Raw genomic sequence first — 13,909 nt, forward strand, 5'->3', positions numbered from 1 at the left:
GTTGAAGTCCAAAGCTAAACTTTGAATTTGGCTCATTTTATTGGCCAATATTCTCGGTAGTTTTTAAAAATAGTTAGAAGCCATAGGCTCTCCATTTTATTTTTTGACACCTTGAACATTTTCATGAATTTAGTTGGAGCAATTATCTTGAACTTACGACTCAATTCTAAACTAGTTCCGCATTGTCTAGACTATTCATAGTTTCTTATGTGGTTATTGCAACTGTAAAATTAACTTAAAGTGTTCATAAAAATTAGAAAAAAAGTCCTAAACCACAATTAGGTGAAAAAAGCGGAAAAAAGGGGAAAACATTATTATGTCCTAAACTACTCAAAATCGTAGAACATACATAGGGGTGATTCGGATACTCATCACCATGAGGCTTTCAAATTTTAGCTTTGGACGTCAACTTCTCGGCCATCCTGTATAATGGTAAATACATATACAAATTATATTTCCAAGTAATTAGCTGTAAGCTTTTTGCGAAGTTCTTTAACCTCACGCCCGTTTTTGTTAGCTCAAGGTGCTTGTACCTTTGTATGTAAAGAATTATTTACGCTCCGAGATGTATGATTACACCAACAAATACTTTACCTGGATAAATTGTTCGGTTAAATAAAAATAAACATTACTCTCTCGGTTTGATAATTAAATCTAAATATTAGGTGTAATAATGTGTTAAAACTAAAATAGTTAATGATAATAACTATTCGCAGAAATGACTAAGTTTCTCAAGAAAGAAAGTTTTTCTAGACTATAGTTTACTGACAAGAATATGTTATGAAGTAAGGTCAAAACTCAGTGCTCTGTGAACGGCTTGATCACTTGGCGTTGCGTAGAGACGTCGCTTCATTGTGTGTCTTCTACCGCATTTATCACGGGGAGTGTTCCGAAGAGTTGTTTAACCACGCCACAAGTTAGGATATCATCCCCACCATCTGGATGTGTGGCGGTCCTCCACAGTGCGGTTTTCAAGAAGCTTTCTCCCTCGTACTACAAAGCTGTGGAATGAGCTTCCTTGTGCGGTGTTTCCGGGACGATACGACATGGGTATCTTAAAAAAAAGCGCGTACACCTTCCTTAAAGGCCGGCAACGCTCTTGTGATTCCTCTGGTGTTGCAAGAGAATGTGGGCGGCGGTGATCACTTAACACCATAAAAAAAAAAACATCGTGAATATGTGGGGCATACCTCACAAATAGGTTATTTTGCTCAATAAAAGTTGTTAAATAAAATGAAAAGAGTTTGTCGTGGAACGCGTGGTCTACAAGTATTTTTAATGCATCAAGAACAAGCGGACCCGACAGACGCTGTTTTGTCAAAAAAAAAATTATGTAGGTATTCGGGATGATGTAGTCTAAAGCCATAGGAAATGTGAAATCAAAGTTCGTTCGTAAAATATTATTTGACTATTATATTATTTAAAGTAAGGAATCCAGAGGCTAACAGTCGTATGTTGCCAACAGAAGGTGAATTGGAGACGGAATGGCTGCAGGCCGCCGGGCTGGGATCGCTGGCCGCTCCGTTCCAGGCGGGCCTGGAGGTGACGGAGGCTCAGCTGGGGGAGGCTGTGAGGCCTCTACCCCGCGAGCAGGCGGCCGCTGTACGCCGCCGCGTGCGCAGGCTCAACAGGACCGTGAGGAAGCGCCGAGCAGCCTCCAGGGCTAGGAAGCCAGATATACGAGACGTGTTTCGCGATTTAGAGGTAACATACTTTGTTTGTTGAATACGATCTATAGGTCTACCATCACCATTTAATTAGCGATTTAATTCCGATGCAGTTCAGTTTAGGTAACGAAGCTGAATCGCTAAGATTCGTACAAAGAAGTGCCTATAGCCGCTCACTTTGACACATAAGCTATCCAGTTTAGGTTGAAATATTACCTCATGGTACGAATGAATGAACGAACTGAGGCCCGCTAGCTCATGAAATTACTGGGATAAAGACTTAATATCTTATTACATAGATTATTTTTATTGTTTATTACTTTTTATGAAATAATTAATATTAAAAACGCTTTTAACTTTGAACACGATTCAGATATTGGATGCAGCACCTTACAAACTAATTTATTTTGTATAATTACATCCATTGTAAAATACTCTGTTGATTGAAAAGAGTTTCTTGAATATTCTTTTCACAAGCTCTACTTTTTCCGAACATACGGTAGATTTATTTATTTATTTACTTTACTCGACAAACCAACAATATGCACAAATGTAAAAATATCAACAAGGAGACTTAAAACGAAAAGGCACATAGCAAAAATATCAATAACTGGCATGTACAAAAGGTTCTGTATGTCTACAGATTATTTAAAGTAGTCTAACAAAAATAATAGTAATTTCTACAAATTAGCTCCCTTACGTAGGGAGTCAATGACATTATGACGAAAGCAGGTTGATGTGGAATTAAATAAATTGAGTTGCTGATTATTTTGAGAAACTATATTAAATTGGCGACAAATACGATTGATGCAGGAGTGATATTCTAGGTTAGTACGGGTACGATTATCTTTAAATATGTTGTTGGTACAAACTGTACGTTTAGGGATTTTACAATTAAAATTTATTTATTTTAGATTCAGTCATTTATAAGAAATATTTAAAGTGACCATTCAAAAGAGCTTAGTTTAAGTCTAATTGAATAAAGTTTGTTTGACTTTGACTATGCCTCAAAGTAACGAGAGTAATTGAGATTCCGCTCAGAATGTTGGGTCCATTGTAAGAGGAGTCCCATGTGGTGATCAGGGTGTATCACTTACTCAGGTGAACGACTCTATTCACTTTAACTCAAAAATATTTTATCACTTAATATGACTCCATACTTTTGACCTACATTATGCGCTTAGGACCGAATTCGAATAAATAGCGAACAAAATTACTTCATCTACGTCTAAATTACGACTTTACATCTTCGGGCACGTTTTGTTCGTAATATAACTTTGACACGAATCGATATTTTCAAATGATTTAATCAAGGGGGTGAACGACGATTCATCACCATAGATATATTTAAATATATAAATTTAATTAATGTCAATATTATCAAATTAAACTATATGTTATTTAAACTTTTGTATGCACGCAAGAAGTTATACTTTTTTGGCTTAACATAGCAAAAATCCTTAAAATTATATATTCCTCGTGCTATTCTGCGTTTGTAGAAAGAACAATATTGTACGAACAAATAACGAAAGTCGAAAACGTCAGAAAATTTTAGGAACCAACTTCAATCTTAAAATTTCACTCTCATCATTTTTTCATAACGCACCTAAAGAAGTATAACTTCAAAAACTTCATAATGAAGGTTTAGTTCAAGCAAGAAAATTGCATGTAATTTTCATTTTACACGGGACAGACAGACAGAGCTTAAACTTAATTAGCAGCACTGACCCCGGGCTTCGCCTATGTCATGATGTCTACAACCATCATCTTAGTCTTAAACGCATATTTTCAACATCTTGGGTTTAATATTCTTATTAACGTGGTTGTTGGTCCATTGCCCTTTAGCATTTATAATAATCATTCTATCCGAACGAAACAGGAAATAACATGATATAATATTAGGTGTGAAGATATTCATGGTAAAGGTACGTTTTCTTTACGAATAACTAGATATATTCTATAACATTATATTTCTTCTTTGTAACTGAGTATTTCAAGAGCATGTTAAATGTAAAATCAGGCAGTCAGGTGTCACAATCAAGAATTTAAATTTGCTTTTATTTTATTATATTAACGTTACACCAATGTAAGTTTATTAACAGATCCAATATCTATTTTTGAAGTTATACTTCTTTAGGTGCGTTATGAAAAAATGATGAAAGTGAAATTTTAAGATGAGCGCGCATCACTGTAACACAAAAGTAACAGGTTGAAGTTGGTTCCTAAAATTTTCTGACGTTTGCGTCATTCATTACTTTTTTTTTGGTTTCTTCGTCCATTATTAAGACAGGCAAAGGGTTCAAGTCAATACAGCCGTATTCATTATTTAATAATTAATTGTCAAAGCCAATTTGCAAAATTTTTACAAAATTGTTCTTTCTAAAAACGTAGAATAGCACGGGAAATAAATAATTTTAATGATTTTTGCTTCGTTAGCCCAAACAAGTATAACTTCTTGCGTGCATGCATAAGTACACACACACTTTTAATTATATATTATACATGCATGAGTTTGTTTTCAACAATTAATATGTAGGTCGCATGAACAAAGTAGTGATGGTTTTTTATGTACTATAACATTGTACATACATGCATTGGTTTGTATGTTTTTGTGTTCTTTTAATTCAATTAATACAAATTCAATGGTATTTTATAATAACCCAACTACGTTTAGATTTCGGCGTATCCTATTTGATGAATAAATTTAATATTAACAAAAATATATAAAAAAGAAGTACATATGCTGAATCTCTTCTCAGGTCTGAGGCATTTATCGAATGGGTGGTAGATTATAGCGTTGAAAAAGTTATTCAAAATCGTACTTTAAATAAAAATATTTATATATTCAATTGATGAGAACGTAATATCAACTAATCGTTTTAATTACAGATACAAGTTGTTCAGTCGATGTAGATAAATAATTAATAATAATAATAAAATATTTTATTTGCAGTTAAAAACAATTTATAACTAACAAAAGTAAACTTATTAAAACAAAATATGGTAAAGGTTAAAATTTAAATGATACTTAAACATAATATAAATAAAAGAAGTTCAAACGTAAGCTGCGAATAGGCACAACCTTGGCATATGCTGACACACATATCATGTATGTCCGATCTTGCCGAATTTACTTTCATGTTACACATTACACATATAAATAAAACACTTTTGAAAGGATTGAAACGCGTGTAATTGTAACTATGTATGTTTTTACATTAGATTTTGCTTAAAAGTTACATTTTTATTATATTTTTAGTAAACTCGACCTTTCATGAACTTCCCAGATCACGTTTTCAGAGTTCCTCTGATGATGACGTTATTTAAAAGATTATTATATATTATAAACCTTGTTGTAATTTAGAATGTAATTATGGTTACCGCAGCTTATAATCTGATACAACATCTACATCGGGTTAGTTAGCATTTGTGTGTCATCTTTAGGACCGTTCAGTACAGTTATCGAATGTTGAACTACGGGTTTGGGTGACCAAGATACTAGGGGCGCAGCGTGTATGAAGAATGTTATTATGTTACCGCCGTTAGCTTCACGTGCTCACACAACAAATACGATTAAATTAATGTTTTTATAATTGCTAGCATAATTATTACGTCACTTTGTTGAAATAAATATGTAATATATAAAAATTACCAGTGGGAGGCTCTTTTGCACAGGATGCAATATAAAATGTCTAAACATTACTGTGTTCATTCAACATTCGGTGTGAAGGGCGCCGTAGCTAGTGAAATTACTGGGCAAATGAGACTACATTTTATGTCTCAAGGTGGCGAGCGCAGTTGTAGTGCCGCTCAGAATTTTTGGGACTTTTCAAGAATTCTGAGAGGCACTGTATTGTAATGGGCAGGGCGTATCAATTACATAGTACATTATCAATTACTAAGTAATTAAAGGCCGGGAACGCTGTAATTCCTCTGGTGTTGGAAGAGAGTGGGCGGCGATGATAGCCCACCATCAGTTGACCCGAACGCTCGTTTGTCCTGTTTCACAAAAGAAAGCGATTAAAAGAAACATGTAAAAGTTACCGAATCATCACATTACGACCAATCGAGGCAAGTAGAGTAAGTCAACTTGAACAAATAACAATTGGTCGTACATTTGGTGTACGGATAAGGTGAGTTACCGTTGATAAGTTTATTGGGACAGAAAAGTCAACGATAGTTACGATTTTTATTTCAAGTAAGAGATAGACTGAATATTGGGAACGGCCGTTACTGTATTGTGATACCTTACTTTATTGGCTTATTGTTATTTGATTCCTAAATAACGTCTTTATATGTAATAGTATCTTCATGGGAGACAGAAGATTCGATAAATTCGATAGTGTGATATCAGAGCATTAGTTTTTTACTAATGTTAGTATTTTATTAATATGAATGTAAAATAACAGGAAGCGTATGTTAAAAAATTTGAAAGATGTCATTAAGTGTCAAGATGCCAAGCACACAAGCATCTAATAGTTGCCGTGATAACAAAGCTATTGTTCTTAGGTAGTGCTGTATCTAGTTGGAACTCAGCGGAGACCAATCCGTAATCTAATATATTGTAATATCATCTTAGTTTTCCTTGTTCGTGTTCATATGAAAACCGAAATCAAATTGGGACATCGCGGTCAACAGCTCCACCTATTGCGTCACCGATCCTTAATTTTATATATAAAATTCTCGTGTCTCGGTGTTACCAAACTCCTCCGAAACAGCTAGTCCAATTTGTGTGTATATCGGGTAGGTCTGAGAATCAGCCAACATCTATTTTTCACACCCCTAAATTATAAGGGTGACCCCACCCCTAAATACTTCTTTTTATTTTTATTTCATTATGATTCAGCATTGGAAAATACATACAACTTAAAATTTTCGCCCTTCTACTATCTACAACTATTTTTGAAATCGCGATTCTTATATTATTCTGTTCCATCCTCAAATCCGCTACACTGCAAAGGTTCTCAACGTGGGCGATAACGCCCCCTTGTGGGCGTTTGAGAATTTCGGAGGGGGCAGTAGAAGACCCAGAGAAAATTAGGGGGCATTGAGATGGAGCAGATGGGGCGTGGGTAGATTAAAAAATATAGTCTTAAAAGGCAAAAAAATACACGAAAATACTCTAGATAAAAACATTTTCTCAAAGTCCAAAGTGGGCGGTGAGCAAAATAAGGTTGAGAAACTATGCGCTACAGGGTTGCAAGTTGGCAATCGACTACAATAATTGTAGTACGATATATTTGGTTCTCAGAATCGGTTGCATCTATTTTTTATACCCCAAATTTTTTTTTATTATGGCAATTTGATGGGTTAGCTAGTAATATTATAAAATTCTCAATATTATATCGCATCAGATCTTTGCGAGGCTAACATAAATATTGTATTGCACACTAACGATTCGAGTAAGTAACATGCAATCTTAATGAGTAAGAAGTCCCTGAGACAAATTACTAAAACAATTGGTACATAGTTTGGCGTTTATCACTAATGACACAGAATTTTTGACTACAATTACACTCTTTGTTCTAAATATCATGTCTGTCCGTTACTAAGACCATATACTATCGTATAGAGCATAGGTTCTCAATATAACCCCCTTGTGGGCGTTTGAGACTTTCGGGGGGGCAGTAGAAGACCCAGAGAAAATTAGGGGGCATTGAGATGGTGCAGATGGGGCGTGGGTAGATTAAAAGATATAGTTTAAAAAGGCAAAAAAATACTCTAGAAAAAAACATATTCTCAAAGTGGGCGGTGAGCAAAATAAGGTTAAGAAACTATGGTATAGACTGACAGCTCGATGATGCGCGACCAATTTTGATTTGTCAATGTGTAATATTCAATATTCCAAGGAGCTAATATAAAGCGTGGCTGACTTTTTACGACTTGTCGAACAAAAGGGTTACAGTTACAATATATTCACTTACCTTTTCTATCTTGTTGCATCTCCGTTAGAAATGTTCTTCTCGCTCGCACACTTTGTCCACTATACGCTCGTATATTGTAAGGCTATGACTTAGACTACGTAACATTAAATTAAGATTGATGTTTCTATGAAGAATCATTTGTTATGAAACTGCTGTAAAAATAATATGTTATATTTATGTATTTAAGTTACAGAAAAAAGCAACTTTAACTTGTACTGTGCTTGTACTGAGCTAAAGGTGTTAACAAATTTAAAAGAATTGTTAAAAAACGTTTGTGTGGTAAAGGTTACTATAACATAAATGATTTTCTAAATGATACCACAAACTGGGAATTGAGTGAACGCTCTCAGGCTATTTAATTATAAATTGTGTTGTACGATACTACATAATATATTATAACTAAATTAAGAAAAAACAAATAAAACCTCTCAGTTTCTTGCACCCGTTTTTCTCAAGTCTGAAAAATAGTATATTACGAATGGGTGGATTTTTATTGACGTTCAATAAGTAATTTTAAATCCTATTTTGAATTAACATACTTGAATTTGAATGAAATCAATGAAGCTTTTCATTTTTTTTTTAATGGAATAGGAGGACAAACAGGCGTACGGGTCACCTGTTGTCAAGTGATCACCGCCGCCCACAATCTCTTGCAACACCAGAGGAATCACAGGAGCGTTGCCGGCCTTTAAGGAAGGTGTACGCACTTTTTTTGAAGGTACCCATGTCGTATCGTCCCGGAAACACCGCACAAGGAAGTTCATTCCACAGCTTTGTAGTACGTGGAAGAAAGCTCCTTGAAAACCGCACTGTGGAGGACCACCACACATCCAGATGGTGGGGATGATATCCTAACTTGTGGCGTGTCGTGCGAAGGTGGAATCCGGCGGCAGGAATCAGGTTAAACAGCTCAGCTTTTCATTTGATATAAAACGATCAAAAGCTCGACAGGAATCAGAAAAGACATTCGTCGGACTTTGAGAAGGATCTATAATCTGTATCATGATACAGTGGATCCTGTGGATGAAGTCACAACCTGAGAGTTGAACAAGACATACAACATTTATCAAGGATACGTCACTCGAATAGTGGGCTCAGTGGAAGAGCGCTCGCACGGAACGCGAGAGGTCGCCGATTCGAGTCCCGCATAGTTCAAAAATTTTGTTTTCAAATTTTATATATATAACCTATAAGATTGTTTTTGCACTAGTGTACAGAGTAATCTTGAACACAGACAAACAGCGACCGTAAAACACTAATTAGATAAAGAGGTAATTAACATTCAGGCTGGGAATGTTCAGTTTATAACTGTTGTCTCTGTGCTGGACGTGTTTTTTGTTTTTGTTAAGATATTTTTTTTTTACATTTCTTGCCACTATTTACCTACTTAGCTAGATCTTACTAATAAGATATATAATACCTACTACTGTTCCTATTACATCTGCAATTTTTCTTTCCAATATTAAAACGAAACAATGAGAGAGTTTAGCGACATTAGATGCAAAACAGACAAAATTTGTGAGGTATTTAAATATTTTTATCCTCAACTTAACTCTACCCAGTAGAAATCTTAAGTAAGTTTAAGAATCCATAGAGTCGCCAAATAATGGATTAATATTAAAAATAGTGATGATTGTGTTAAGAAGGGAAACTAAATATTGAGTAAATAGTTTAATTTAGTGCGTGCAGCGGATGAGGATGTTAATTGGTCGGTATCCGTTGTTTCCAAACTAATCGTGGCTGCAGTTCTGTGTTGGATGTGTGTGTGTTGTGTTGTGACGATGATCTGCGAGACCATGAGGCACAGGCTCTGCGAGAAGATGGTCAACTGTCGGGGGCTGGCGCTCGTGCGGTCTTACCTCGACGTTCTGGTAATAATGCTTACTATATTTATAATGGAATCTGCTAATTTCTTGGGATTACTCTGAATTTCAAATACAATGGGGCCACCACACTGACCTCTACTATATACCACTGAACTGGCGGCTGTCAAAGTGCTTTTGTGCCTGTTTGATATTCGCCATTTTGGCGCTGTTGGCCATGTAGCGAGAGTCTGCGGTACTAAAACTAGTGATGACAACCTCAGCAAACATCAATAGATGGTGGGAAACTATTTACAAAAAAAAATGTGTACTTTATTACGTTGATTCTTGAAGTATGAACAACAACAAACGAACGAAATAATTCCAAATGCAAACGGTTTCCAATTGAAAACGGTACGTTACCTTGTAATAAGAGTGGTATCATTATAATCATGGAATAAAGCTCTATCAATTACAATATGTTTTCCTAATTCGTGCTACATAATACTAAGTCCAACCCTCCAAGTTTATATCAGTGCTAAAACGCGACTATATCTCAAAATAAAAAAGGATTAGTTAAGGGAACTTTGAAGGGAAGAACGCCCTGCGTATTAAAATATTGTAATGTGATTTGTTCATTGCTTGATTTGATTTAATACTTTAACCAGCCTAGCGAAACTCTCTAAGAAAAATAGACTTCTTTCGATTGTATGAAACGTGCAGTCATTGATAGATTGACAGAAGACGGTTATAATCTTGTAAAAACGGAGTTAGCCGAAATCCACTACGTTTTAAGCAACTGTTCGCTTTCATACTTAGCCGCATTATACTTCGTCGCCATAATGTAATTACTATTTCAAACTTATGTCTAATCTCACTGCACGTTTCATATTAAACTGAATTCAAATTTTTACTTAGACAGTCCCGTCTCGTATTACGTAGTATTTACATCCTCTTTGTGCTTTAACAATCAGTTAAAGAGTTGACGGTTGTCAGTTGATTTATCGTGACAGCTCCATTTTTCTTTTTGGTTTTTTAACGTATCGCGAGTAACATTATTTGTCATAAAATAACTTTAGTTCAAATTGACACCGAAACGCCGCTTTCCACTTGCTCACTGGAAATTTATTTATCCAACATTCTTATCTCGTCTCTACAGAATGAGACAAAATCAAAATATATTTACCTCATTGTTGGATAGTTCGTTCATTTAACTCTGACTTCACGGTTGAAGTCAATAGATAACTTTAACTCATTGGATTTGTGCATGAATTGGAGTTTGTTCACGCACGAGCGAACCTCAAGTGCACACGAGTACAGCTAGCATAACAAATCTATTTCGTTACACCAATAAAATATGCTTGTTTAATACACCAATCGAGGTTCTGCGCTTGTAGATGTAAAAAGCTATTGAAAAATAAGCTATTATGCTTAAAATATGTTACATGTTAAAGGATATAAAATTGTTTCTATACTTCATTGCATGCTAGTTCTTGAAAGGTCTTATATAGATATGCAGCGTCAATGACTTTATAGATTAGTTTAGACTTTAGACGCTTTTAAACACTCAAGGCGTGTTTTAAAGCACATTTGATATGTTGAGTTTTAGCAGTTAATGTGGAATGTTGATACGTTGTGTTTTAGCAGTTAATGTGCTACGGATTGTTGATAAGTTGTGTTTTAGCAGTTAATATGTTATAGATTATTGATACGTTGTGTTTTAGCAGTTTATTTGTTACGGATTGTTGATACGTTGTGTTTTAGCAGTTAATGTGTTACACAATGTTGATACGTTGTGTTTTAGCAGTTAATGTGTTACGGATTTTTGATACGTTGTGTGAAAAGCAGTTAATTTGTTACGGAATGTTGATACTTTTTGTTTTAGCAGTTTATGTGCTACGGATTGCTGATACGTTGTGTTTTAGCAGTTAATGTGTTACACAATGCTGATACGTAGTGTTTTACCAGGTAATATGTTACGGGATGTAAACACACAAAAATTGTGAATAGAAACTCATCTTTTTACTGACCATATCATTGTTTATCATGGAATATAAATTAGAGCAAGGTCTGTTGTTTTAAATTAACTAATTGATTAAAAATGCTGTGTTGTTTGCACCGATACAAATAATTAAGAGCAACCATGACGCTAAGTGTTCACTTCCCATTTACAAGCTGAAGGATAAAACATTAGATTTAATGATTCTGCTAAATTAATTTGATAGTGTTTTAATATGTAGTATAATATACCTACTAAGATATTTTTTTCATATAAATAGCCTTTATAATTGTTATGATGAAACAAATATATTTGAGTCAAAGGCAAGTGTATAGACAAACAAAGCATGCAAGAGAGAAGAACAAAGTAAGATAGAAAAAAAAATTAAATCTATTGTTACTGGAACCGATTTTGATTGACAAGTCGTAAAAAGTCAGCCACTCTTGGCATTAGCTTCTTAGTATTTTAAACCATTAATTTATTGGGCTGTTAGGTCTTGAAGTATTTTGTTTAAATATTTCTAGTCAGCCTAGACCATTACGTTGGACCAACGAGTATTAATGAGCGGGAAGCCTTTGCCTGCGCGAATTCTGTGTCCATTAAAGGATTTCGTTAACAATTTCATAGCATATTATTCGTTTCCAGGGAGACCTGATCAATTATGTGACAAAAATATTGAGCTACCCGACAGAATAGATAGAAAGATAAAAATAAAAAATAAGATTTTCCGGAGTGAAAAGTAGTCATAGGGGAATGGCATTTAGTTCTAAGAAACACATTACATTTAAATCAAAACATGTCCTTACCTGGAATTATTGATATCAAGACTACTGGAGAATAATAATGAACTTATGTGACTTAATGGAAATTATTGTACCTACGTGGCATTTTAAACGGAATGTTATTGGATATTGATCTACGGATTAGGTATTACTCAATACTACTGTGTACTTACTGATGTACTGGATATTATGTTAATGTACATATATTTCTTTATATATACTTAATTATACAGAAAAAGTTTTGTCTTTTTTTATAATATTAGAATTCCAAGTAGCTCATTACAACAAATGTTGTAAAATAACTTGAAATGTAGGAGTAATATTATATTTCTCAGAGTTAATATAAGAGTGTTATTTTTTATTAATAAGTAGTTAAATAAGCTACAGTGATGATGGCACTACGATTTATAAAATAATGTGCTTTTATAACAACATCCTAAACAATGTTCATAACAAATGTATTACGAAATTTAAAAAAATTGTTAAAATAACGTTTATGTGGTAAAGGTTACTATAACATAAATGACTTTCTTAATGATACCACAGATTGCGAATGGTGCGACCGCCCTCAGGCTATTATATATAGGTTAGTTTAAGTTTTATTGTACGACAATACATTGTAACCATATTTTTTATGTAAAAATTTATGCTCGAGTTTCTCTACTATAAATTGAAAATCGTTAAATATATACTAAAAAAAGAAACGGGCCAAGGATCGAGCCCTGCGGCACGCCTACATCGGAGCCTTTTGATTGTATACCGCAAATGTCTCGAAACTGTTTATGAGTCTTCAAGTAATAAGCCATGAGTTTCTTGCGGCCGTTCATCTCGGGTCTGAGGCATAACTTTTCGAATCGAATTTTTAATAAAAATATTTGAATTTTTTTCGTACCTATATCATTCGACAATACTATTGAAGAAAGTGACGAGACGGGCAACACATTCCCGTGGCGCTAAGTGATAGCCCCTGTCAATTGGGTGCTGCTCAGGATTCTCGTAAAACCTAAAATTCTAAGCGGCTTCGCAATTGCGTCGTCTCTTTGGGACAATGATTTTAAGTTTGAGACATAGAGACTTTGGAAGATTAGCCCAGTAATTTCACTGGTCTCCCTTGGAACAGCAACACAAATACTTAATGCTTACACATTCTGCTTGACAACAAAAAAAGTCACCGTTATGTCATTCCCGTCACTATCTAGCCTTGAAACCCACCAGTACGAAAACGATATTGATCCAAAAATATTATAATAAAAAGAAATTTACATGCAATTCTCATTATAATATAAATAACTTCGTGTGATGACTAACGCCTGAATTTTACTGTAAATTGACTTTTTATTGCCTTACACTGAGACGTAATCGACGCTGTTAATGATTATAAAATAAAACTTAATGCATGAGGTAAATACGAATACTTACATATAAATTACTTCTTTTTCATTATTGAAAAGAGAACGATATAGAAGTAACGTGTAATAATGATAATAATAAAAGCCTTTATTTCAGAAAAGTATTTACAGTTTAAAGTTTTTTTTTCATTTTTGACATAAATCAGTTTTTGTCAGACATCGTCGACAGCCATCTGTTTTCCCGACTTTAGCGAAGGCCTCCTCCAATCTTTTCTGTTCGTCTCTGTTTCTTGCAAGTCTAATCCATGTTTACTCAACAAATTTTTAAATTTCGTCTTCCCATCTTATCTATTGCCTTTCTTTTTTCCTAGTTTTATAAGTAGAAT

At 34.4% G+C, this 13,909-nt stretch overlaps 1 protein-coding gene across 4 annotated transcripts in view; it reads left to right on the forward strand.

The window, feature by feature from the left end:
* LOC126976263 (rho GTPase-activating protein conundrum) overlaps positions 1–13,909 on the forward strand; it is a 142,733-nt gene that overhangs the window by 113,149 nt on the left and 15,675 nt on the right. For all 4 annotated transcript variants that reach the window (XM_050824519.1, XM_050824521.1, XM_050824520.1 and 1 more), the window contains one exon: positions 1,466–1,704. In XM_050824519.1, coding sequence (XP_050680476.1) covers positions 1,466–1,704 — 239 coding nt within the window. The remainder of the gene's footprint in view (positions 1–1,465; positions 1,705–13,909) is intronic.

Source organism: Leptidea sinapis, chromosome 40 (assembly GCF_905404315.1).
Source record: "Leptidea sinapis chromosome 40, ilLepSina1.1, whole genome shotgun sequence".
In the NCBI taxonomy this organism is placed as follows: domain Eukaryota; kingdom Metazoa; phylum Arthropoda; class Insecta; order Lepidoptera; family Pieridae; genus Leptidea; species Leptidea sinapis.